General features: G+C 37.7%; 1 protein-coding gene across 10 annotated transcripts in view; it reads left to right on the forward strand.

Annotated features, from left to right (window-relative positions):
- SERAC1 (serine active site containing 1) overlaps nucleotides 1–25402 on the forward strand; it is a 39779-nt gene that overhangs the window by 2950 nt on the left and 11427 nt on the right. For 5 of the 10 annotated variants that reach the window (XM_083827740.1, XM_083827742.1, XM_083827743.1 and 2 more), the window contains 15 exons: nucleotides 70–106; nucleotides 427–563; nucleotides 940–1029; nucleotides 2279–2410; nucleotides 4394–4515; nucleotides 6530–6658; nucleotides 7993–8106; nucleotides 8701–8863; nucleotides 13171–13321; nucleotides 14169–14310; nucleotides 15109–15209; nucleotides 17577–17674; nucleotides 18266–18448; nucleotides 18931–19074; nucleotides 20545–22512. In XM_083827740.1, the coding sequence (XP_083683866.1) occupies nucleotides 70–106; nucleotides 427–563; nucleotides 940–1029; nucleotides 2279–2410; nucleotides 4394–4515; nucleotides 6530–6658; nucleotides 7993–8106; nucleotides 8701–8863; nucleotides 13171–13321; nucleotides 14169–14310; nucleotides 15109–15209; nucleotides 17577–17674; nucleotides 18266–18448; nucleotides 18931–19074; nucleotides 20545–20681 (1880 nt within the window). In that variant the 3' untranslated portion in view covers nucleotides 20682–22512. Of the gene's footprint in view, nucleotides 1–69; nucleotides 107–426; nucleotides 564–939; nucleotides 1030–2278; nucleotides 2411–4393; nucleotides 4516–6529; nucleotides 6659–7992; nucleotides 8107–8700; nucleotides 8864–13170; nucleotides 13322–14168; nucleotides 14311–15108; nucleotides 15210–17576; nucleotides 17675–18265; nucleotides 18449–18930; nucleotides 19075–20544; nucleotides 22513–23711; nucleotides 25259–25402 lie in introns of those variants that run through there. The other 5 variants (XR_014581096.1, XR_014581097.1, XR_014581098.1 and 2 more) reach the window with 4 other exon arrangements.

Here is a 25402-nt window from a genome sequence, read left to right on the forward strand (position 1 = left end):
AAATACCAAGTTTTTATTGAGATGATGCACATGACTTTGATGTGATTTTTTTTTTTTCCATTTTTCAAGGAAAAGTTGCAAAGGTAACTGGATCACTTGTACTAGGGTAAGTTGTAACTAACAAGTTTATATGTAACTTATGTATACAGTTAAAATTTTAATGCATGTTACTTTCAAAAATGTGACTATTATGGGACCTCTAGGCATGATAGAATATAGTTTTGAAGCATATTCTCCGGTAATTATTTTATTTATTTATTTATTTATTTTTCTATACTGTTCTGAGTTGAAGTAATTTGTAGACTCGTGTATTTGGTAAAATCTGGTGTTCACAAAGAATGATTTATACTAAAATGATTGTTAACATTTTTGCCGTGGTTTTTATTTTGTAAATAATATTCATGTACAGTTCTCTTTTATTTAAAGAGGTTTTGTATTCATTACATATGAAGTTCTGTCCTTAAAGAAATTACTCCAAATCGATACTCAAGCTATACATCAAGAAAAACTTAAGTCCCATGTATATATACGAACATCTTCTCTAAATCCAAGTGAATATCAAGGTAAGATACATAATTGTTTGGAATCTAAAAATAAAATTTTAAGAGAATAGAATATTTCTGGAATTCACCCTTATATGAAGGAAGATATATTTCTTGAGATCTGTTACAAAAATAATATTTCCACAAAAATAATATCCTCCACAATGTCACCTAATTTATTTTAAGCTGCTACCTGTTTTTTTTAATATAGTCCTATATGCACTTACATATATAATGTACTTTATAGCTAAGTGTGTGTGTATATATATATATATATACACATTTTTATATATATGTGTATATATATATATATATATATATATATATATATATATAAAAGAAATAATGTGAGATAGCGGTCTTTCAAACTTCAAGTAACCTGAAAATACTCTTTTAGGGATCACATACCATGCCAGAAAAGAAATCCATAAAGCAGTGAGGAAAATTCTAGAAACAGAAGCTAAACTTTTCTGGAGACCTTATAATGGTAGGTATTAAAGGCACAGCTTTATCCATGAATATTGATTTTGAATAGTAAACCGTAAGCCTTTTAGAAGGTAAAATATTTTTTCTTAAGAACTTAACATTTTCTATTGTGTTTGAAACAGCGGAAATACTATTTAATAGCTTTTAATATAACTTCCTGTATTAATACAGAATATTGATTTTATACGTATGGAAACCATTCTTTTTCCTTAAGGAAGTAAAAGTGATGGTTAAGAAGAGATTTGTTGAAGAAATTTGAGATTATTTTTCTGTTACAGAAGAGATTTGAAGCTTATGATGCCAAGTTAGTATTTGATTCCCAAATGTCGTATACCAAAGGATTTTTTTTCAGGGAGTGTAGTGATAGAACAAAGGGTAACAGTATTTAATTGAAAGACGGTAGATTAAGATTAGGTGTTAGGAAGAAATTCTTTATTGTAAGGGTGGTGAGACACTGCAACAGGCTGCCCAGAGAAGCTGTGGATGCCCCATCCCCGGAGGTGTTAAAGGCCACGCTGGATGGGGATTTGAGCGACCTGGTCTGGTGGGAGGTGTCCCTGCCCATGGCAGGGGTTTGGAACTGGGTGTTCTTTAAGGTCCCTTCCAACGCAAACCATTCTGTGATTCTATGAAAGGTGTTTTGGAGTTGAAATAATCACTAAAATTTCATTTTAGAAAAGTATGTTATTCTTTCATCAGAATTGCCAACATTAACTTAAAGCAGCACGGTCTTTTTATAAAGGCATGTGTCACTGTTTTTTAGAGTAATTTAAAATAAGAAATTCAATTCTAATTAAGAAACTGCTCCTCAGGCATACTATCTAGCCTCATTTAACTGTCTGTTAAATGGTTACAACAATAAGTACCTCCAGTACAGTGCTATGTAATTAATTGTTCAAGGTCAGAGCTTCAAAGTTGCTAACCATTTTCAGCTCTTACTGGAAGCTGATAAATCTGGTTGGTAAGTGCCAGCCAGTACGTGTATGTAGCAGATATACAGAATTCCAAGTCAGTGACATTAAACTGAATTAAAAACATCCAATTATAAATTAAGGATCAGCATTTTACTAATGTCATTGTCATTGTTTATTGTACCACTTTAATGTTAAAATAATATACTCCAAATTATTGTTAACAGCTAATATTGAAATATTCGAAGGAACAAATGTTTTTATTCAAGGAATAGAAATGTGACTGTTAAAATGCTCTTTAATAATAATAATTTGGTTTTTATTTGTTTTCCGGTGAAGAACACTTCAGTACGTTTGATGGAGAAGATCATGAATGTGCCTTATGGCTCCTCTTGAAAAGGACTCAGTCAGAAAACAAAGAGGTGCGACTGCAGGCTGTACAGGATCTGGCAAAGAACGCTCACTGGCATGGTAATGTCTGCTGATGTAGCTTAATTCAGCTCAGAAACGCAGCAAGTCTCAGTTAGCTGCTGCAAATCCTCTGCCAACACCAAAAAAGCCTAGGAGCTGTGAGGAGTGTAATACGCTCTGTAATTTGGTCTAGAATGTGTTTTTATTTACATATCAAGCATGTTTTTTTCCTAATACCCTCATACAGAGTGTACATCTGCAGTGCAGGCCTCTCTGGTTCCCCACCAGTGAGTTGCAAGCACCAGTTAGAATGACGTCGCCTTGGTGTTGGAGAGCAGTTCAGGTTCATTATTTCCTTGGTCTTTCTATTGGGACTGCTAACTAGGTCGCTAGTTCTGGCAGAGATCATTACAAGGCTCTGTAGCAAAGGGTTTTAAGGCTGTTCTTCAGTTAATAAGAATTGGGTAGGAGCTGATAGGCCATCATAGCAAGGTAGTAATGACAAACTAGAGGTAGAGGACTTGCACGTGCAAGCATTATTTGTAAGCTCTTTTCTATCCTGGTTGTTTTTGTCGCTTTAGTAGGAAGAAGTTCTAAGGATTCCTAACTCTTCACAAGCATATTCCACAGAATTTTAATGTTTTGGTATTATCAATTCCATTATATATCATAACTTACCATTAAATAGGGAAATCTGCCTTTCTTTTATGGTCTTTTCCCCATTGTTACCCACTTTCCTGTCATGTAAACCACCCTCTAAAGCCTGGTGTAGAATTTAAGATCCTTAAGTCTCTCTGTTCCTTTAGCAGCAAATATCCTGGAAACCCCAAGTAGAGGTTATGTGTATGTCCTTCTCCCCACACCATCCCTAGTCTGGATAAACTAGACGATTCTGTAATCTTGACTCTGATTGTTCTGGTAATCCATTTGGTTGAGGACCTGTCACTCTTGCTGTGCTATTCCACAAAATGGGATTTATGTTGTTCCAGACTGTCTCTTTCAATTCTAATTAATTACCCCAAACTGTACATCAAAAAGCTCCGTTTGAAAACATTTGAAAGCTAGGAGGTACTCATTTAGTATGACTGTCTTGTGTTTATGGGAGAAGACTTACCTGTTAGCAGATTTATCTCAGAATCCTTTCTCTGAAGGTCTCCCGTATCATTCAATGCACAAGATGGCCAGTACACAGGAATCTAATTGCCCTTTGGTATATTCTTTTCCCTGTAGCATTCATTGCTCTAGAATTTGGATGTGTTAGAAACCAAAATCATTTTTGTCAACTACCTCATGAAGAAAATGGCTTTTTTTATCTGATATTCCAAAACCTATTCCAGTGGAGATTGAGACTGAAAGTATGTGCTTTTTTTAAAAGTGTCAGTCCACTTACAATATTGTATTTTCCTTCAGTTTGCCACTTAATTTCAGTCTGTACCTTTCAATTTCTCCAGTTGTAAAGTAGGTAGGGTTTGGAAAGGAACACTGGTTACTGGTTACGTCGTTTCCCCTCAGCAGGATGACTGAAAGTTTGTCCTGTATCTTCAGTAAGGAAGGGATACTTAAAACTGCACTGTGATAATATCTTGCATTTTCTAAGGTTACCCTATTTTTTTTTTTACTTTAACAATTGTGTTGAAACACAGCTTTTTATATTGTTTAAAGTTATATGCCTATGTCTTGGCAGCATTTGAATTTAAGACTCAGATTTTTAATACTGTATGCACGGAAAAAAAAATCAGATGCCTTTCAAGTTTTAACTCAAGTCTGGGGTTTTAAGCTTGGATTTGTAGTCCTTGCATTTTTTTCACAGTGGCAATACTGAACATTTGCTTTTGCATGTTTTGTACTTATATCTGAGGATCTTTATCAAACTGGTGTATCATGAACAATTACTGCTCAGGTATATTTTGTTTCAGCATAGTGCTGGTCTAACAAGTGCTGTTTCACCTTTTGGAATTCATGACTGATCAGAAACCACATTTAAAACCAAAGGAGATATTTACAGTCAGTTTTAACCCTAACGCTGAAGTTTTTGTACTACAGATTATCAATATGGTACAGTTGCTCAAGCCTGCGATCAGAGGACTGCTATAGGTTTGGCTCGATCCAAAGATGTCGACCTTCGCTTTTTCCTGCCTCCACCATCACTGCCAAAAATGAAGAATGTAAGTAAATGAAAAGTAGGTATTAGTTGATTTTTGCTTACTTGTTTGTTTTTAGGACTTCCCTTGTTTGTGACCATACTGAGTGGAGTTCTCCTGGAGAAGAAAATCAGTACTGAAATGAGGACCAAAATACAAAACTATAATATAGTGGTACACCTCTGGAGTATATCTGTATTAGGGAATGGCGTGATGCAAAAAAGCTAGGAGTGGGGGTTTGATCAATTATTGTTCTTTGACTGTATGTCCGAATTACATGTTCAGCAGCAATGAAGCTTGTTCGAGTCACAAGTCTGATGCATGCGCTGCCTGTCCGTACCTGACAGGCAATGCAAAGCAGCCTTATATTAAGTCATCCTAGATTGCCTTGTGGACAGAAACCTCCATGCAGAGAGCACTCCTGGAGGACCTTGCATCCTCACTGTGCTCTGAATAGTGCTCTGGCACACAGCTGTAACCTTGGCTATGTAGGTATGGAAACCGTTTTTGAGTGTACCATATGACTGCCAAGTGCAGATGCAAGGCAAATTTGCTTCCTGGAAAAATTTTTCCAACATGTTGAGTTACTAATTTAGTAACACCTGCTTTTCACCAAAACCACTTCTGTCTCCTTTTGATATCTTAACCTACTTATTTTTGCATTTAGAAATCATAGGAAGTGCTTGGAGATGAGCTTTGCTGTTATTACTATGAAGTAAGCTTTAACTGACTTATCACAGTACTTGTTAGATGTAATTGAATAGAATTCCAACAGAAAATTCAGTTAGTGTGATTTTTAGCTACAGAAATGCTTTGTACCTTGATACAGTGACTCAGATTAATCAGTTAAGCAAATTTGTAACTTCTGGAATATCTTTAAGTTACCTGTCTTAAATTCCTGAATGCTTTCAGAGATTCTGAGTTGGAGATATGGTTCTTCTCCATCCTTTTTACATACAGTAATGTCTACCTGACCTGTTTTCTTTATATCTAGGCATGCTATAGGCCCACCTCTTTTTTCCCAGCTTTTGGCTACCAATCTATTGGATAGATTTGACCTTGCTTTGGTTTTATGTAAGTCACTAAGTATGTATATATGATGTTTTGAGCAATCCTGGCATCAGGTCAGCTTCTTAAATACACAGAATTGGCACACAAAGCCTACGATAAGAAGTCTTCTACAATGCTAATAGAACGAATGCTGGCAAAAGTTACTGTCATAGAATACCTGTACATCTTAGGCAATAAAACTCTGAAAATCAGCTTTGATTGGTAGTGACTTTTTTCTTTTCAGCTTATTATTTTTGTAGCATTACATAATGGTGAATCTGTACCTATCAGTTCTGATGTACTAGGTTATACTAGTATACGGTTGTGTATATGTTTTTTTTTTTTTTTACAGCAGTATGATTGCTGGGTGATTGGAGTTACAGTTTCCAAGCTGTTACTTAGGAAGTTGAAGGAAATCATCGTGGCAGCACGTGTTGCTCTGCACATCAGACAGATCTCCATCTCTGTTTGTAGCAAGAATTAGAATAACTAGAAATTCTATGTCTGTGTGCAAATAAAATTACTTTGTTGAATCTGTTCTCCTGTCACCTACCATGGATTACTAAATGAGCACCTGTATGAGTATTTTGAAGATAAAAAAGTAATAGTGCCTGTAGTTTTGACTAGTAATCTACACAGTCATTTTAATACAGCAGCATCAAAATTACTGTGTAGGTATGGGTGAACTTTTAAGCTATTTGCGCCAAGAGCATCCCATTCTTTCTTTTTCCCTTCCACAATTACTAGAAAAAGGCCACCAAAGTATGAAGCTTAAATCTTATTTTTCATCAATCATCTGGTTTTAGAATTATCAGCCTTCAAAGTTTTTACAGGAGTATAACTATTAGACCCAAGTTGCGGAGCACTGAAATCCAGTCCTTATTAATTTAGCTGCTTGAATTATTTAAGATCTTTCTGTTCTTCTGTATCATGTTTTGTTTCATGCTTTGGACAGAATTAACAATTGTTTTGTGTTTATTTTTCACAGGATTATCTCATAGAAGATCAGCTTCGCTTGTTATTAGTGTCTTTACCTCAGACTGGTCTTGATCCATGTGTCCAGTACTTCACATCTCTTGCTTTACGTGAAAGTAGTCAGACTCTTGCTGCACAAAGGGTGAGTTTCCATCTGCAGAACAGAACTATTTGGTTTCTTGTTCCTGCAGAGCTCAAAGATACAAATTGATTTCCATATTTTTGAGCATTATAAGAGGAAGAGAAATACAGAGACATTGTGACGTTACAACTTGGTAAAATCTCTTCTATGTACAGTCTGTGTGTTTGAAAGCTTGTTTATTTTTCCCAGCTGCACTAGTTGGTCTAACAAGAGTTAATCTACAAGCCTTCCCATAAAGCAGGTATTTCAGCATTTTATCCAGAACACTTCCTTCCCCTTGCAGTATTCATAAAGTGATTTTTCACATTTCATCTTACCGTTGTTTGTTCTTTTATTGCTAAGAAGATTCAACATTTTTAAGTCTTACTAGCAAACTAATAATTTATGTGCACGCCAGTGGTAGTAAACTCTGTTATATCTGTCACATGGAAGTGCCTTCCTGTAACAGGTTACTGTTGCCAGAACCTGAGTAAGGAAGTTGTGATTTTTGTAACAAGTGAGAGTTTATTATTTTTGAAAGATGTAATAATAAAAATGACTGTCATATTGTAATAACGATGCCTAACAGGGTTTATTTAGAGATTTCAGAATGCAAGAACTCTTTATTTCCTATGACACAAACAATATGTAATATTTTTACACTGAGATTCTATTATTGTTTACACAGCAAGGGCTCTTGCTACAAAAAGATCTCTGGTAAGGCCACACTTGGAAATATTTTGCATAATCACACTGTCCTAAAAAATCATAGAATCATTAAAGTTGGAAAAGACCTCCAAGATCATCTGGTCAAACTGTTCCCCTACCACTAACATTATCCACTAAACCATGTCCCTAAGTACCACATCCAACCTTTCCTTAAAATTGTTCTTTCTCAAAGTTATTCTGGCCTTCCTACCATATGATTGAGACAGACTGGGCTTCTGAGACTATGCTAAGTGCTGAAGACCTTATTTTCCTCCTCTTCTAATTTTTGCAACTATGGAAGTCTAGCTGAAGTCTGAATCTCTCTTCCTTACCATTAAGCAAACAATCTTAAAAGATGACATTCATTAACATGAATAAAAAACCTACATTTTTCTCCCTTTATTGTATGTTTTGAGGTTAATAGACTATGGAGACTTCTGATTGAAAATCTATTTAATAATTTCAGTTAAAAATAGACATTTTTATGGTATGCTGCTGTATAATTTGTACATTTAAAAAATGCGTATATGCTGAGCACTCTGTAGCAATTTCTATAGATCATTACACACTTAACATTTTACTTTAGAAATGCTTATTTTATGTAACCATTTGGAATGTGTTATCATTTTCACTGATTCTCATTTCAGGGAGGCTTATGGTGTTTTGGGGGAAATGGACTTCCATATTGTGAGACATTGAGTAAAATTCCTTCAGAGACAGTAGAACTCTTCTGCTTGCAAGCTTTAGTGCAACATTCTAAGGTAATATTTCTATAACTGAAAATCTACATTTATAAACACTCCTTTCTAAGGCTCCCATGTACTGGGAAGGAGTTATTTTCTTGTCTCCCACCCCTCATCTATTTGTAAGAGCTTTCAGACAACTGAGACTGATATGAATCATGTGTGTAAGTTATCTAAGTTCTGTTATTATTTCTAATTTGCCTGTAAAAGTTCCCCTGTAATATGCCTGCATACATCTGTAAGTCCTGTTGACTTAGTGCTTTAACAAATGCAGACGATTGTTCTGCTCAGACTGTTGAACTACTTGAAATTTCATCATGCCAAGTGGTTAGTGATCTCGTCTCCCACAGATGTGGAGGAGAGTAGAGTGATGATGCTCAGCATCTTTCAGGTTGTCAATCTGTAGAAATCATGCTTGTAATTTAACATATTAAAATATTTACTCCCTTTTTGACTATGACATAATAAATGCTAGATTAATAAGAATTTTTATGTAATAAGGAGTGTGTATGACATCAGCTCCTAAAAGCTCCCTATTTTCTGTATTAAAAGCATCACAAAGAACCTTTTTTAGAGCATCTATTTATTGTTGTATTTGCTGTATGATGCCAGGTTTCTTCTCACTGTGATAAAATTGAAGCTCAGGGAGGCCTTCAGCTGCTACAGAGGATATACCAGCTACGTAAAGACTCTGCGAAAATACAGAGGAACATAATTCGCATTATTGGAAATATGGCTTTGGATGAACGCCTTCATTCATCCATAGTACGTGCAGGTAAAAGGAAAGAAAGCAAGTGCAAGCAGCCTGAGCGTTAGGTCTCTATATTAAATTTTCAGTGGATTCAGTACTATTGTGAAATGCAAAGGACTGTGGTAATAGTGTGTCTTTTATGTATGTTTTCTGTGTGTGTCTTTTTCTTACTTGTTTGTTCGTTTTTACACAAAACATACAGATAGTTTAGACTGTTGATTTAAAAACTTCTGCATGCTGTCTAGCCAATAGACGTCAGTGCTGCAGAGGTCTTTAATGAATGGTGAAAATTTGGACGTTTTTGATGTTTGGTTCAGGTTACTGGCAAAAGTCTTTTGAATCTCCTGCTCTCACAGATCATCTGCCTTATAGATACTACATTTTAATTAAACCGTATTTTAGTCTCATGAAGGACCAGCTTGTAGTCCTCACATTTTGGAATAAAGTAAAACGTGGCTTCCCAATCTCCCTTGTTTTGTGTTAGGCAAGTAACTTCTGGTAAGCTTTGCTCTGAGGCCCCTTTTATTATTTTATTAGGCCCTTTATTTTATTGGACCCTAGAGATCAGAGTGAAATTCTTCCTTCTTGTTCTGCACCAAACAAATAATTCCCAATGTTTTATTAGGAAAGAAATAAAAAGAAAAATGGGAAATATCGATATTCTGCTTTTTGTGTGCATCCAAGCTGGTATCTACCTCTTAACCAGTGTGCATTTTTGCAAAAAGGAGAAGTAGCAGAGGTACAGTGAAAGATGATGAAGATGACTGAAAATTTGCAATGTCTGTGGTATAAAGAACAAATGACTAAGACACTTTGCCTGGAAAAAAAATGAAGGAGAACATGGTAAAGATTTGTAAAGTCCTCACTGGGGTAGAGAAGGCAGAGAGGGAATGATAATCTGCTGTTTCTTGTAGTGCAGGACCAAAGGTTCTTGTACATTAAGTTATCAAGAGGTAAAACAAATAAAATATGCATTTTTTCCATATAGCACATAACTAAACTAAAACTTGATACAAAACATTGTGGTTGCTGAAGACTTGCAAAGCTTTGAAAAATTTATTAGAAAAATGAATGGAAAGAAAAATCCATAAAGCTTGTATGCACGGATGCTGTCTGTATCTCAGAAAATCCCAAGCTGCCTGCAGAAAGCTGAGGAGGAGTAGTGGAAAATCAGCACTATATACTTGTCTTTTTATTGTTCTATTCTTTTATCTTTCTACAACTGCCATTACTGCTGTCTTTTAGAGAAGGACAGCTGGGACTGCAAAGGCCTTTGGTCTGAGCTGTAAGACCATTCTTACGTTACTACGGTGACTCATGAAACCATATTTATAGAGGAAGAGATCATAACAGAAGAGTAAGGAGGTCTCTGGGACAAAGCTGTTAGTATAAACAGAATTTTAGGCTGTGAACTGGACTCCAGAGATGAGCAGCTGGATGCTGCTGCTGCTGAACCGATAAGACTTGCCATTTGTTGCTAGATGATGCATAGGAAGAAAGAACCTCTGCCCTGTGGAGAAGGACTAGCGAGTACTAGTGGATGATGAAAAGCTTGATGTGAAGCAGCAGTGGGCGCATGCAGCCCAAAAAGCCAACTGGGTTGTGGGCTGCCTCAAAAGAAGAGTTGCCAGCAGGTCACAAGAGGTGATTCTCCCAGTCTGCTCGGCCCTCATGAGGCCCCACCTGGAGTGCTGCATCTGCCTGTGGGCCCCCAGCACAGGAGAGTCACAGACCTGTTGGAGTGGGTCCAGAGAAGGACTGTGAGGATGATCAGAGGGCTGGAGCACTTCTGTGGAGAAAGGCCGAGAGAGTTGGGGTTACTTAGCCTAAAGAGGAGAAGGCTCTGGAAAGACCTTATTGTGGCTTGCTAATACATGAAGAGGGCCTACAAGAAAGATGGGGAGGGACTCTACCAGGGTGTGCAGTGAAAAGACAAGAGGTAACCATTTTAAACTAAAAGAGGGTAGATTTAGACTAGACATCGGGAAGAAATTCTTCACTGTGAGGACAGTGAGGCACTGGAACAACTTGTGTGAGAGGTTATGGATGCCCCATCCCTGGAGGTGTTCAAGGTGTGGTGGGAGGTGTCCCTGCCCATGGCAGGGGGTTGGAACTGGGTGGGCTTTAAGGTGTCCTCCAACCCAAACCATTCTGTGATTCTGTGGACCTCTACGGCTTTTTTCCTTTGCAAAAGCTGTTTGCACAAGAGGAGGAAGAAAAGTGATCGTTGTATGATTCTTGCACATTGACTAATATATATTCTGCTTAGAAATGTAATTTAAATTAATAATTCTTATTTAAAAAAGGACAGTTCTCAAAGGTACTTGGATTTAAACAAAACTCACGTCAATTCATTCTTTCCCTAATTCCACAATGAACTATCTGGAATTAGCAACTTACTGGTTATACTAGTAGCAACATACCATGCATTATTTTGGACCAGTGGTCATTATTTAATTTTTCTTCTTTTTCAAAACAGCCTCCATTTGAAAATGTTTCTTCAAAGTCTTTCCAGGTTTTATTTATGAACTTGACTGTAACGTAATTGTGATTTATATACCGCTCTTTCTAGGATTATCAGGATAACAAGAATTGTCAGGATTAATATAAGGAAATAAAACCTGGCAATACAACTTTTTAATCTATTCTGCCAGATATTTACTTATTTTTATATTAATTTTAAGTTTACTTCTACTTCTTCACTTTTATACTCTGGGAGGTTCAAGTTTTGGTGTTTGGGGGGAAGTGAGAAGAGTCAAGCAAAAAATTAGGTAGCAGACAAGTAAATCTTCTTTAAAATGTTTCAGGTTCAAAACTGTATCTTGGACTTTTTCTCAGGTATATTCTGATGAACATTCTTAATCTTACTTTTTGAGTATGTTTACTCATGGTTTGCTGTAAAAAAGCAATTTTCAAACATTTCAGCATATTTTCTGCTCCTTTCCTCTCCCTAGTTGGATGGTTTCTGCAGAAGGTCTCACTCTGGCCAGGGCATCGCAGAACATCTTGCCAGCAGCATGAGCAGGGTAGGGCCTGGTGTGGTGCTGAGACTGCACCATGGTGGGGAGGAAAGCAGAGGCAGAAAGAGCAGAGGAACCTAGTGACTACCAGGAGCTGTGTTGCTGTCTCTCCGTGAGGTAGCTGGAGTGTAAGAAGCCAGAACCTTCACTGTGGTAGGGACAGAGATGAGCCTGTGTAACTTCTGGTGCCCCTGGGCTCCTTCACGTCCTGCTGTTTGTGCTGCTCATGCATCGTGTTCTCACAGCTGTTCCAGTTTGCAGCCTAGCCCCTACCCAGCTATCCCCTGCTGAGGATGTTTTCCACGAGATTCTTGGCAGCACTTAAATTATTCTTCAATCCACTCTAGGAGCGAGCTTATTTTTAATTTAAGACATTTTTCTTCATGAAAAAATTTTATGTCAGATTTCACCCTTTTCCCTTTTTGTTTGTGTGTGTGCTCTGAATACTCTGTTGGTTTTTGTCTGCCTAGGTTTTAATGTTTTTTCCCTCATTCATCACAGATCCATGCAATCAATCTGACTCAGTTTTCTCTTAAAGCTTTTAAATGTCGTATTTGTGTGTGTGTGTAAAAGATACTCCTTTGCATTTCTCAGCAGTCTATGAACATCCTCATCCATATCTAAGAAACTGTAAGTGTCACTAGGTGAGATAAGAAAAAACAGACACTTTATAGTGAGTTAGCTATGACTTAAAACTTTGAGGAATGTATTCAAAGGTTTCCGTCATTTATTCTCTTACGTTTGTCAAATATAAATGGTATGTTATTGTTAGAATAGTGGGGGCATTTTAATTCCTTAAACAAATTTTACACACTCTGGTATTTAAAATTAGAAATGGCTGTTAACAGCAAGCATCAGTTTTTCCACCTGCCATTATTCTGCTGGGTTGTTTTCTTTCTTTCCTGTGATTCAAGTTTCATTTTCTCTTTGAGGACATTTCTTTTCACTGTCTTTCTTGCATCTTACCTGCAAAAAGAGAGTTGAGATCTGTTCTTTCTCTTTGACTACCGTGCTGACCTGCTGATACACTCGATTTTCCTTCTGAGAAGGGGTTCTGCTTCAGATCATAAGCTGAACAGTAGTAAAATACGTTGCCTTCTCACCACTCTGGATTTTTAATTTTAGCATTTTCACTTACCTAGCACTGGCTTTCCTGCAGTAAAGAGAAGTGGGTTGAAATAATTTGTTTTGATATTACCATTTTTATGTTCTATTTGCACAATTATTACTTTGAAGGATGATGTTTCTGAATTCTCTTGTCTGGCTGATGTTTCTAATTAGTTAACCTGCCGCTTTATTTTTTCAATGTAGGTTGGGTTTCTGTGCTTGCTGAAGTAATGAAATCCCCACATGTCATTCAGTCTTCTCATGCATCCAGAGCTTTGGCTAATCTAGACAGGGACACGGTACAAGAGAAGTATCCAGATGGTGTTTACATCTTACATCCACAATATCGTAGCAGGTAAAGCAGAAGAAATTGTACATGCTGTACTTGGAGTTACTTGCTATAACATTCAGTTAAAACTGCAGAAGAGTTGAGTCAGAATGCAGCTGTACTCCTGTCACCTGTTCCTCTGGCTCTTTGATAGGTTGAGGTGACTTTTATTTAGATCCTCAAATAAGAGAACGATGGAAGTGCTTTAGAGCAGCCCGTAGCTGTGAAAAGAGTATTATTGTATTGCTTGGAAAAATCCAGACACAAACCGTGAAATGAATTATTGCTTTGCATACGTTTAACCTTTGCACTGGCTGTCTTGGGGCACAGTGCCTTATAATTGTTCTGTTGGCAGCTGCATGTTGGTGTAAGCTGCAGTAAAAGAAGTCTCCTCACCTTTTAGTAGTGATTGTTTATCAGCTTCTTTTAGTAGTGATTGTTTATCTGGGACTGAAGCAGTCTCCAACATGGTATGTCGCTTAGTAACTATTATGCCGTGGGTCATTGGTGCTAGTCACTGAAGACAGGGGAGTCAGGGAAAGTCTAATTTGATGACAAAGCAGGAACTGCTAAGCTGCATCAATAGTTGATGCAGAGAATGGCATTTTTCATTATAGAAATATATGAAATAAGAGGTTGGTACTTTCCGTACCTCTTTCTAGATCTCTCTTCTGTGTGGATCCCTGTTGTCTTGATCTGAGTATCCTCTTTGAAATATCATGAAATGTCATGACGTGTTGTCCATAAGACAGGTAATCACGTATAGTGTTAGAAATAACATTTTGGTATCCCCTGGGTTAAATGTTCTGTGTAAATTTAATTTGCTAAAAGAATATGTACCATGCGTCTCTTTAAAAATTCCTTTCTATATCAGTCAGCCCATCAGAGCAGATATCCTTTTTGTTCACGGTCTTTTGGGAGCAGCATTTAAAACCTGGCGACAGCAAGACATTGACCAGCCTTTGGATAAAAAGTCTTCAGAAGTGGAAGAGGAATACAGCCAGTGCTGGCCAAAGGTAAAAGAAAAAAAAAAAAGACACGTTTTCACATACAGTTGGTGTTTTCTCTTTGAGGAGAAATGATCCAGATGATCTAGAATTACGCTGTCGGGCAGTTGTCTATTTTGAATCAAATGACTTTTAATCTGTTACACAAGTAGCTGTTCTTGAGTTCCTCATGTATTTTTGTTAGCAAGCTGAAGTCTTGAGCAGGTTCTTGCAACGGAAAATTCCTGCTCAAGTTAGTGCTCTCAACATCATTCTTCTGCTGGTGAAACAGGAGGCAATGTCCACCTACCTCATACTGTCATTCTTTTTGATGGAATGTTACTGCTTAGAAAGATACATAAAATTACATCTTTAAACAAGTTAACTATGTTTTCTTATGTCAGTGTCTGAGTATTTCAATTTTTGCAGATTGCTACATAAATATTATTGGTAAATAAGTCATTACTGCTTCAAACAATTCATATTGGTATAACCACCAAAGTACCTCTTTAAAACTTGAACTAATCATTCTTTGGTAGTGTTAGTAATTCTTGTGTCACCCAGAAGATGGAGCCAGGAATGCACAAGTTAATCCATCTCCAGCTTCTACCTGCTTTTGGCTAAGGAGCTGGCTAGAATTTGCCAGAATGCAATAAAAGAATAATAGTCTAGGTGTAAGATGTGTTGGGGTTTTAATGAAGAGCAGAAATCTTGCTTGATACTATCCTCATAATAACGGAGCTTTGCTCCGTTGCTTAGAAAGTGCTTGCAAGGGTTTAAGTACTTCAATTATAAGCTCCTTCTGGTGGTGTTTTTTCTTTAATTTAGACATGGCTGGCTTCAGACTGTCCCACCCTTAGAATCATATCTGTGGAATATGACACACGTTTGAGTGACTGGAAAGCAAAATGTCCTGTTGAGCCTCACAGGTAACAAATGAAATGTTTGCAGTTTGAAGGGGAAGCAGGAGGGAGACCTGTAAAGCTAATTCTTTGGATCACCTAGGGTGAAACAGTGAAATTAACTTTTCCTGTTGCCTTTGAAAATCAAACTTAGAAAAACCTAGGGTACAGTCATGGTTTATGTGAACTTTTTAACCTCATGACTTAACTTGTGGCAACTTCCTAATTTCTGACAGCCTGTTCTGCTTCATGTTTAGAGCAGACACTAAACCATTCTATTAGACGTAGATACAACATCAGTTTTGCATGTTAAGGGGAGTATTTCTTAAACTTAAAAATGACCCAACCTTCCTTCATAAGCACAGCAAAAACGTTTGCTGTACTATGACCTTATACTCATGGTAAAACAAAGCATATTATTCTATTCAAGAGATGTTAATTCCTGGAAAGAGATTCCAATAAGTCTTTGACAGATGAAACGCAGCAACTGTTTTAAGATTTAGTCTTAAATAAGAGTGTTTTAGACATTATTGAACTCGGAATTTTTGTAAGAAATTAAGGTTTAGACACACATTAAGAAATAATTCATTAAATCTCAAACTCACACTGAGATTTGGTCAAATAGTGTAATAAAACCACTGCCCTCTCAGAAGAATTGTGTTTTACTGACCACAAACCAGATAGATCAGAGGAAGACACTACCTCCAAACATGTTACTTCTAAAAAATAAAAATACTTTGAGCCTGTAAAGAGGATTTGGTTTGAATGGATTTTAGACTCAGTAATTGACTTCAGTGATCTTTGAATCAAGTCCTAATCTGAGTCCTTCAATCTGTTACGCGGATACATAAGTGTGTAACTAGATTCAGCTCGGGTACTTCCATAAAAGGATGTGTGTGATTGCTGACAAGTTAAGAATATGAAAATTAATTGTGTTTTGTGTAGGGGAGAAAAAAAGCACCATGCGTATAAGAGCTTGAGAGCTTGGCACTTGTTAATTCCCTCCTCCCTAATGATACACAACAAAATGATGCAATTATTGAATGGAAGTAAAGATATAAGCGGGGAAAAAATAAGGAAGATGTGGCTGTTAATATCTCTATTTGAAATTAGGCAGAACAGTGACAGTAACAAACACGTAGATGGGTACCTCCGCAAGAGAACTTTTTTCCTATGTCCATCCGGAGTATGTATAATGGAAAAAATTTTGAAAAAGAAATAACTGTGTATGTATTTGTTTTAAGATGAAGTCTTTTTCATTATGAAATGGAAAATTGTTACCTGCTGCATACAGTCACCCACACATACAGTATTTATCTTATACTTTGACATGGTTCATAAAAATGAAAGATAGTGAAGATATTTTAACTTGCAGCAGCAAAAATGTAGCAGTAGACTCACAACCTTATAATTGCTGTAAGTGTATAGGCTCATTTAGAGTTTCAAAAGTGAGGTTTTTAAGTCCCTCAGCTATCCTAAAGCCTATTGCTTAGCTGAAAAAACACAACCGAGTATCCTTTTCGTATGTGTTATCTTAGAGCTATTTCAAGTGAGAATGCTGAGAACCAAAGGAGATGAAGTGAATTAGGCTTTGCACAGTGGTTGCCCCCATATCCTTATGTTTCCATTATCAAAGCGTCTTTCTTCTGTGTCTGATTATTGTTACACTATGCAAGGAGTAATGATGTCACCCTTTCAAGCTTAGGTTGGGGATTGGGTTGTTGTGGTTCTATCACAGATTCATTTTCAACCTTTAACGCGTAGCTTACTTATCCTTTCCAGAGCTCAGTCTATTTGGTTATAAAGTGGAGATCATTATGGTTTTATCCTGTTCTAGTACAAAGAATTTAAAGATAATTATTTGGAAAAGTATTACAGACATCATCTTTCATTTTTTTTTAATGTATTGGTTGATCATGCAATTAGTTATTAATTTCCTGAATAACTTTGCTCCACAATTTGAGCATTGTTTAGCAAAGTACAATTTTGTCAGATTATTAGGCATATTCTTGTTTCAGGGGGTAAAGTTTATTATGCATTGATGATGCTTTTGTAAAATTAAAACATAATTTTGTAAAAATGTGTAGCTACTTTCATTTAAAATTTTAAAAAGAGATTTGCAGAACTAAAGCTAAAGGAAATGAGTGAAATTAAAATAACGCTTTCAAGCAAGACCAAGAAACTGAATGTATTTAAATTCCTATCATCCTTGTGAAGCTGACCTTGCAAAAGTTTTTGACAATTTTAGTTTTCAATGTAGTAACAATAATTAAGTGATTAATGTTTTATCTACTGAATTCACTTTCATGAACCTGCAGCACTGAAAATTTATTCTGCTTAACATTGCTATTCAACTTATGCTTCATTGTGCCTGTGTTTGTTTATTCTTTACAGGAAGTCGATTGCTTACAGGAGCAATGAGCTTCTTGAGAAGCTCAGAGCTGCTGGGATTGGAGATAGACCCCTAGTATGGGTGTCACACAGCATGGGTGGTAAGCATGTTGCCTGTCTGATATAATGTATTTATCTGCTGTTACATTTCAGAATAAGCTGGTAACCAAATTCAGTCTGAAAAGCAATTATTTGGAATAGTTTAGGTAAAACTAGGTTTAAAACCAAGTTTTTTTACCTGAAACCTAGTTTAGGTAAAAAAATTACGAAGATCTAAAAATGCAGAATAGATTTCTACTTTTCTTGTTGCATTATATTCAATAACACACACTGAATGGATTTGTCTCCTGTTTGTTTGTACTGTGCTGATTTAAAAACACAAAATCAATGAGTTGAAATCCACATAAGTGGCAATTTAGAGGCAAAATTTTCTCCATGATCTGTCATACATTAAATGTCATTAGCAGGCTTAAAGCGAATCATAAAAGTTTGTAGAAATGGATTTGCGTCATTCGTTGACATTTCATTTTAATGTCTCTGTCATTGTTTCTGACTTAATCTTACAGATTTGACAAACCAAGGACTAATCAACTGAGGCAAGAATATGCTTTAGTTGCTTCATGGATAATATAACATGATCATTATTTTCACGGTGGTTTAAATTCCTGCATTAATTCAGTTTCTGTTGCCAGGTCTTCTAGTCAAAAAGATGCTGGTGGATGCTTCCAAGAATCCAGAAATGGATAAAATTGTAAACAACACAAGAGGAATCATATTTTATAGTGTACCTCACCATGGCTCCCAGCTGGCTGAATATTCTATAAATGCCAGATATCTTCTCTTTCCTTCTGTGGAGGTTAAAGAACTCAGCAAGGGTATGCTCACTTTGCTTCCATTTAACAGCAGGGATCTGTGCTAATCTGTTCACGATGTTTATTAATTTTTTTATCGTGCTATCAGAAAAAGCTGGATTAAAAACAACAAACACCCTTCTTATGCTTGTGTTGAATTGACAAGAGTAACTTTTTTATTTGATGGCAGATGTGGGGGGAAAAAAAAAGGAGTCAGAGCAAATTTATAGAAGAGTAGTTTAGTTCATTTAGCAAGGTAACGTGCTGGACTTCAGAATCCTATCTTCTAAATAAATTCCATGCAATGCAGAAGTAAACAATGTGTTCCAAATGATTTCTGGAAAAATGAATTATTTAAAAAAAAAAAAAGAAAAAAGAAAAAAAGATTCTTTTTACTGGAGTCTTTAGTTTTTCCAAAATATCTTGTTGGGAATGGAGTCTTGCAGACAAAAGTTCTAATCTTCTGTTCAAGATACCACTGCAAAAATTATGTTACTCTTTCTCAGATTCTCCTGCCCTTAAAGAGCTGAATGATGACTTCCTGTCTTTCGCCAAAGATAAGGAATTTCCAGTGCTGAGTTTTGCCGAAACCTTACCCACGCACATAGGCAGCATGATAAAACTGCATGTCGTACCGCTAGAATCAGCAAGTAAGTCAACTTTACTTTTGTATATATTCATGTAAGCATTGATTAGGAGGAAGGATTCTATGGTAGAAAGACCTAGAAAAATACACGTGTTACATTTTGTTGTGTTTTTTTTGTTTGTTTGTTTAAACTTTTGGCTGAATTTAAACTACAGTCTCCCTGCTGAGATCAGAGGGAAGCTATGTTTGTGTCTTACAATACCAATTGTTTGATTTTTCCAAGTGCCAGTAAAGCTTGCTTATTGAAAGAAGCAGGTCTAGTGTTACATTGGTGTAGTCCTTTCCTTTATAATAATGAGTAACTGTTGTTCATCCTTGCATAGGTAGGCTGAATAGTGTTTCAGAAGCTCCCAAAAATTCCAGCTATTTTCTCCTTTTAAAAAATAACAGTGAAAATTAGTAAACTGCTTATAGAAATAAAAGTCACTAACCTGTTTTGCATTGTTAAGAAGCCTTTATCTTCCATATTTAAGGTGGTTAATTAACATGGTTTAATATAGAGTTTGCTTTCTGAAAAGTTCCCTCCACCATTTTGCCTTCAGTAGGGAAAAAAAAAGAGGGCTGGATAACAGAGTGCGCAAATAAGCACTGCGTGTTTAATAATTTTGTAGTATATTTCTCCTATTGATGATACAGTGCAGCATGTGAGCTCTCCCCAAAGTGTTTGTAGGGTTCATGATGGTTCAGTGATACCCTGCTCATTTTTTTTCAAAAATCAGGCTGACGAACAGTACATTCAGTGTTTCTTACATACGTGTGTGCATGTGAAAGCAAACCTTGATCCTGCTCGAGTGTAATTTTGTGTGGCTAAAAATACAAAGTTCCAAGCAAAATGAAGGATTTCGCAGGAAACGGAATGAATAGATAATAAACTGGAACGTGACAGTTAGAGCAACCTAAGTGAAATGTAAACTAGTGGTGATAGCTGTCAGGAAAGAGTGAATGCAACAGTGTGCCCCAAGATCCATCACTGAAAACGGAATGCTTGTATTCTACAGCCCAGCAAGGCAAGCTTTTAATCTCCTTGGAACTGTGTGTAGTGATCTGTGGCATATTTCAGCTTCACCCTAGTTCTCTTTTTAATCTCCACATCAAAATACTTCATAAGGAATATGGGCAATTAGTAGTGATGTATAAAACAACATTGATTTAGACTTTTTCAGAATGTGGGTACCCTGGGTTAAACCCTGTCCGTGTATGTACATCTGTGAGTTCCTGATAAAGATAGAAGAACTCTGGACCTAATGGTTTACAAACAACGTGGGTTTTGCAGCAACGTATATAGCCTATCAGGTTATTGACAGCATGTATTGATGCTTTTAGCACGTTAAAAAATAACCGAGCAAAGCCAGTTAAACAGAAGGCAGGAGAAATTACTTTTGAGAGATAAAGTGCTAGCACAACACGTGCTTTTCAGTCTAGGTGATCTTGCAAACTTTGGTAGTTTTTTCTTCATCTCTTTTCTCTCTCGCAGGGTTAGGTATTGGAGACCTTATTCCAGTGGATGTAAATCATCTTAATGTTTGTAAGCCAAAGAATAAGAATGCTTTCCTGTACCAGCGCACGCTGAAGTTCATTCAGGACGTTTTAGCCACAGACCTCGGAGACTGAGGTTTTTGCCATCCTTGTCTACTTATTTCCACTATTTGGTGTAACACAGTAAGTTCTCCTAACATTTGTTAGAAGATCCGCAGAACCACAGAGATGCTATGTCAATAGTATCTGCTGCTAAAACAATTTTTAGTACATCTCCAATTTAGAGACCTCTCTAACTTACTTCTAAAATATTTTCAAAACAAATACAAACTGAAAGATAGTCCCATAAACTTGGCAAAAAGAAAGTGAATGTTGGCTTAGAGTAACTGTGATCTGTTGACAGAAAGTGTGCAAATTCTCCAGCAATCTGGCAGAGAAGGGATGGGGAGTCGGTGGAAAATAAGTTTTACTCAGTGTACAGATATCCCTTTGGAGTAGCAAGTAGACTCTAGAGGGTGGCTGTGCATCTCCTTTTAGCCAGGAAAGGTTGCTCTGAAGGTAGGTAGTCTCATTAAAGTCAGTATACATTTGGGACTAAAGTCTTACGTTGAGAATCAGAAACAACTGAGATGGTTATTTGTTGAGTAAAAAGGGGGAAGAAGCATGTGGCTGTCTTCAAGCTTTGGTTTACTGTCCATGTTCAGTAGTGTGTGACAGAAGCCTGAGGACATTTATCCAAGTGAGTGAAGGTAGCGTTTCAGTTAGTGGCCCAAGTACAGGCGTTTTTGTAATTTGCCTTGGTGAAAATGCAGAGGATCCCAAACATTTGGTTTCTGGAGGCCCAGGTGTATTTACTGGTGTAGATACAGCGAAAGACAGAAGTGGTGTCTTGTTTGACTTTATGTTAAGAATACCTTAACAGTACTGATGAGAAATAATTATTTTTAGATGAAAACGTGGCACTGCTCAGCCACTTTTTTAAAGGCACAGACAGTTTGCAACATAGTTAAGAGAAACTAGTCTAACTGTGGTCTCCTTCCTTCCTTCCCTTCCACCCCCAACTCTCTCTGAAGACAAGCATAGGCTGTGGTTAGGCTATGCTCCCCTGGCTGACGAGTTGTTAAATAAGGCCTGTATTGATGACAGGCTGAAGACACCTCTTAGCATCGCTTATGTGAGATGGATCTGATATTACTGGCCTTGCAATTACGGCTATAAGAACTGCCAGAGATGCGATGCTCCTTGCAGTTCTGTGTGGGCTTGGTGCAGGGGTCAGTGGCCATTGCAGTCCTGCCAGGTTCTGAGGCCCCCTCAGCTCTTCTCACTTCAGAGCACTCTAGTCCAGGAGGACACTACATAACAAGATACATCTTTAGAAGTTGAGCCTTGACCTGCTGGAGCTGCGTGGTAAAATTCACAGCTCGCAGCAGTACAGAGAACGTGCAGGACTGCACTAGCAAAAAGAGCATTTTTCCCCCTAAGCAAGATACAGGAAAGCACGCTAGATGGCAGTATTTCAAACAGAAAATGTACCAGAATCTTTCCTAATTTCTAAAGAGGTTTATCCTGTTTACACCGTGGTTTAAACTTCAGAGTGTAAATATATCAGCACACTTTGTATTCACAAAGTAAAAGGTATGTGGAATTCATTGTCAATAGACTGGACTTCTAATAACTGTGTTCAGTGTGACAAGTCTTGTATTGATTTTAATAGAGTTCTTTGGCTTCAGGGGACTCAAATCAATGACATAACATTAATCTTGTTCAGTAATGCATCTGTGTTTTGTTACTGTAACTGGAACTTGTGAGACAACTTTCTCCTTTTTGTTATTGTGTGTGTATATACGTGTAACTTTTAAAACTAACTTTCAGGATGTTTTTTCTGCGTATGGTAATTAAACGTGTTTTTAAAAATGTATTAGATAAGCCACAAAATGTATTAAAGGTGAACGATCTGTGAAAAGAACGCTCTGCTTTGTGTTCACGTTTATTGAAGACCTGCATTATTTCTCAGTGATTGTCTCGTGCTGCAGCAAGGTAATGTTTTCCCTTCGTCTAAAGGAAGAGCATTGAGGGGTACAGTTCGTCACTGGTGTTCTGCCAGACTGAACAGGTTTGCAGTTGTGCTTTTAGGTTTTGCAGAAGTGCCTCCTGAACTGTGTACAGCCACTGGCTCTAGAGCCATACGGGTCTGCTGCAGCGTTCTTGTTCGCTTCCCGTTAGACACGTAAAGCTCTTGTGCTTCTCTGGTGTCGCGTTAATTCAGAATATAGTACCTCTGTGCAAATTCTTGCAACTCCAACGTTGTCCTTAATCCCACCCAGCTGGGAACCCCGCTGCAGATGTGGCTAGGAGGTATGTGGGAGTTGTCTGAGGAGGTGGGAGTTGTCTGCGCTGTGGGACACAAATGGTAAGGCAGGAAGGGAACGCTGAGAGGAATTTGTCAGTCCTCCTGCGTGGGGTTGTCCGGCACTGTTGTGTACCTGTACTGATATTTCTAGTAGCAACAGTGATCAAGTTTTAATTGCTGTTTAAACAGGCTTTCACTGTGATTTGCGCTTTGTGGTGCTAGGCAGTGTAGCTAGTTAGGAAAGGAGAATTTTTCATTGGTGAAAATGTCAATTTTGTACAAAAAAAAAGGAAAAAATAGTTTTATCAGTATCAGTAGATATTCTAAAAAAAAAAATTTGGTTTCGGTTCTCTTTTTTCGTTTTGGTGAGCCCCTACCTAAAAAGCTCATCAGACTATAAGGAGCTGGCTGACTATTTGCAGCTGGCAAAATACAGTTGTTGTTTTTTCCCTGAAGGAAAGTTGAGAAAGATGTTTTGCATTAAAAGCATACATGCTGAAGGAAGGTTTCTTACCCACCTTATCTTACTGCTCTACTGTTCCAAAATAAGACACCGCTCTTGCTGCAAAGTATACATCTAAATAGTCAACACTGACCAACAGTATAAAAAGCTTAAATTTTAAGCTTTAACTGTATTAAATTTTAAGCTTAATATTAAATTTTAAGCTTAAACTGTAACCAGCTCTGCTGGTTACAATTATACAGTGATTGCAGTCCATTGGGTATGATAGCTACTGAGACTCTCACAAGTAACATTAATAATGAGATGGAGAACAAACGAAATTTGACTAAAGCTCCCACTTTTACTTCCCAAGCTTCTCCGTGTGTGACTGCACTGATTGTTGTGGAGGTTTTTTGTTCTCCGTATCTTTTATAAAAATCAGCGCTGCTGTACTGCCTACAGAAAAGGAGTTGATTTCCCAGAAATCACTAGCCTGGTGGAAATGGCACTTCCGTAGCGTGATGTGAGCAGGAAGCTGATGAAAACAAATCTCAACAGAAGAAAAGGGGAGCAGGTATGGAACAGTTACACTGTCGGTCACTCGGCCTTTGTTCACGTTGTGGTGGGGCCGGGCTTAGTCCAGAATAAGTAGGAAAGAATCCTCCCCCTCCTACAGCCTGAGTCTTCTGTGATGGTTCCCCAAATGCAGAGCAAGCCTGGCCCTGCTTCACTTGTCCAGGTCACAAGTACCTGCCTCTGAAAAGCTCCTGGCTGATGTGTTGGGCACGGTGTGAAGGGTAATGCAGTGCGGGAGCGGATTCTTCATTCTTTGCTCCGTCCTTTTCAGCTGGACTGTTACTTTCCCTTGGTTTGCTGTGATTGAACAGCGTGTGCTGTCACTGGTGGTGTAAAGTAGGGATTTGTACTTTAACGGGCAGCTTGCCACATACACAGACATAAGGGGAAATGGTAAAGGCCAGATATTTTTCTTAGTCAAGGAGAGTAATAAAGTAGATTTTATTTGACTTGTGTAAATCCACTTTAATTGGCTTTCCTGCTAACACTTTCATTACCATGTAAATTAGCTGTCCTAGAGCTGCTAATTATCTTAGCAGAAGATGTTGGCCATGGTCATATAAGGTACTCTTTCTTTTTTATTGCTCTTAGTGTTTTATACTGAACTGTGCCCATAAATAATCACTGCATTTTTAAGGGGAGGATGACGAGGGTAAGGGGCTGTGTCACATTGTAGGGAGTTGACTATCCTGCTGCTTCGTGGTTCACCAGCTGGCTGCTGTGCTGAACTGGCACCTCTGTAAGGAGCTTAGCTCTGGGTTTTATTGGTGTTGGGTGCTGGGGAATGAGAAAGCAGAGGACGGCAGGTGCTCAGACAAAGGCAGCATCCTCCCTTACAGGATGCCGTGTGTTCAAAATTTGGTCACAGCCGTGAGATAGCGAGGTATTAATAGTAGGGAAGTGCCTGAATCCCAGTTTCCAAGCAACTGAGAACAAGTCAAATAATTTTCCTGTAGGGGAAAAAAAAAAGCTCTGAACTTTCTTTTAATACAGCTTTTCTGCAGAGAACCTGAAAACGAGAGAGGAATTTTTTTTAGCCTTACCTACTGCTTTAAAACATTCTCCTTAAGAGAGGCATCAAGAGCTTTTATTATTAAATTAACAAATTACCACAAGATGTTGCAATCATATTTAACTGCTTGCTTCAAACAAATGGCACCTCTCCAAAACAGTTTTACTGCACAGGTGAGGTAAGAGCCTGCACAGCTACGGCAGATGACAGACGTTTTAGCACCATGGGTATCCTCACCGAAATCTTGGGCTTCTGAGAGGGATGACTGATGCTTCATTATGAAGATCAAGCCTGCTTTGAGCTGAGCAGCCACACTTCATGAGCGCACCGTGGTAAGTGACCGATAGACAGACTCACCTGGAACACTGTCCCCATAGGCTCAGGTGGAAAAATGCAAGGGGGAAGCACGGCAGCAGTACGCACAGGAGTACTTGCCTGGAGGTTCTCCAGTGGTACCAGGGGTGATGCTTCCCCTG

The sequence above is a fragment of the Anser anser genome (assembly GCF_964211835.1).
Source record: "Anser anser genome assembly, chromosome: 3".
In the NCBI taxonomy this organism is placed as follows: domain Eukaryota; kingdom Metazoa; phylum Chordata; class Aves; order Anseriformes; family Anatidae; genus Anser; species Anser anser.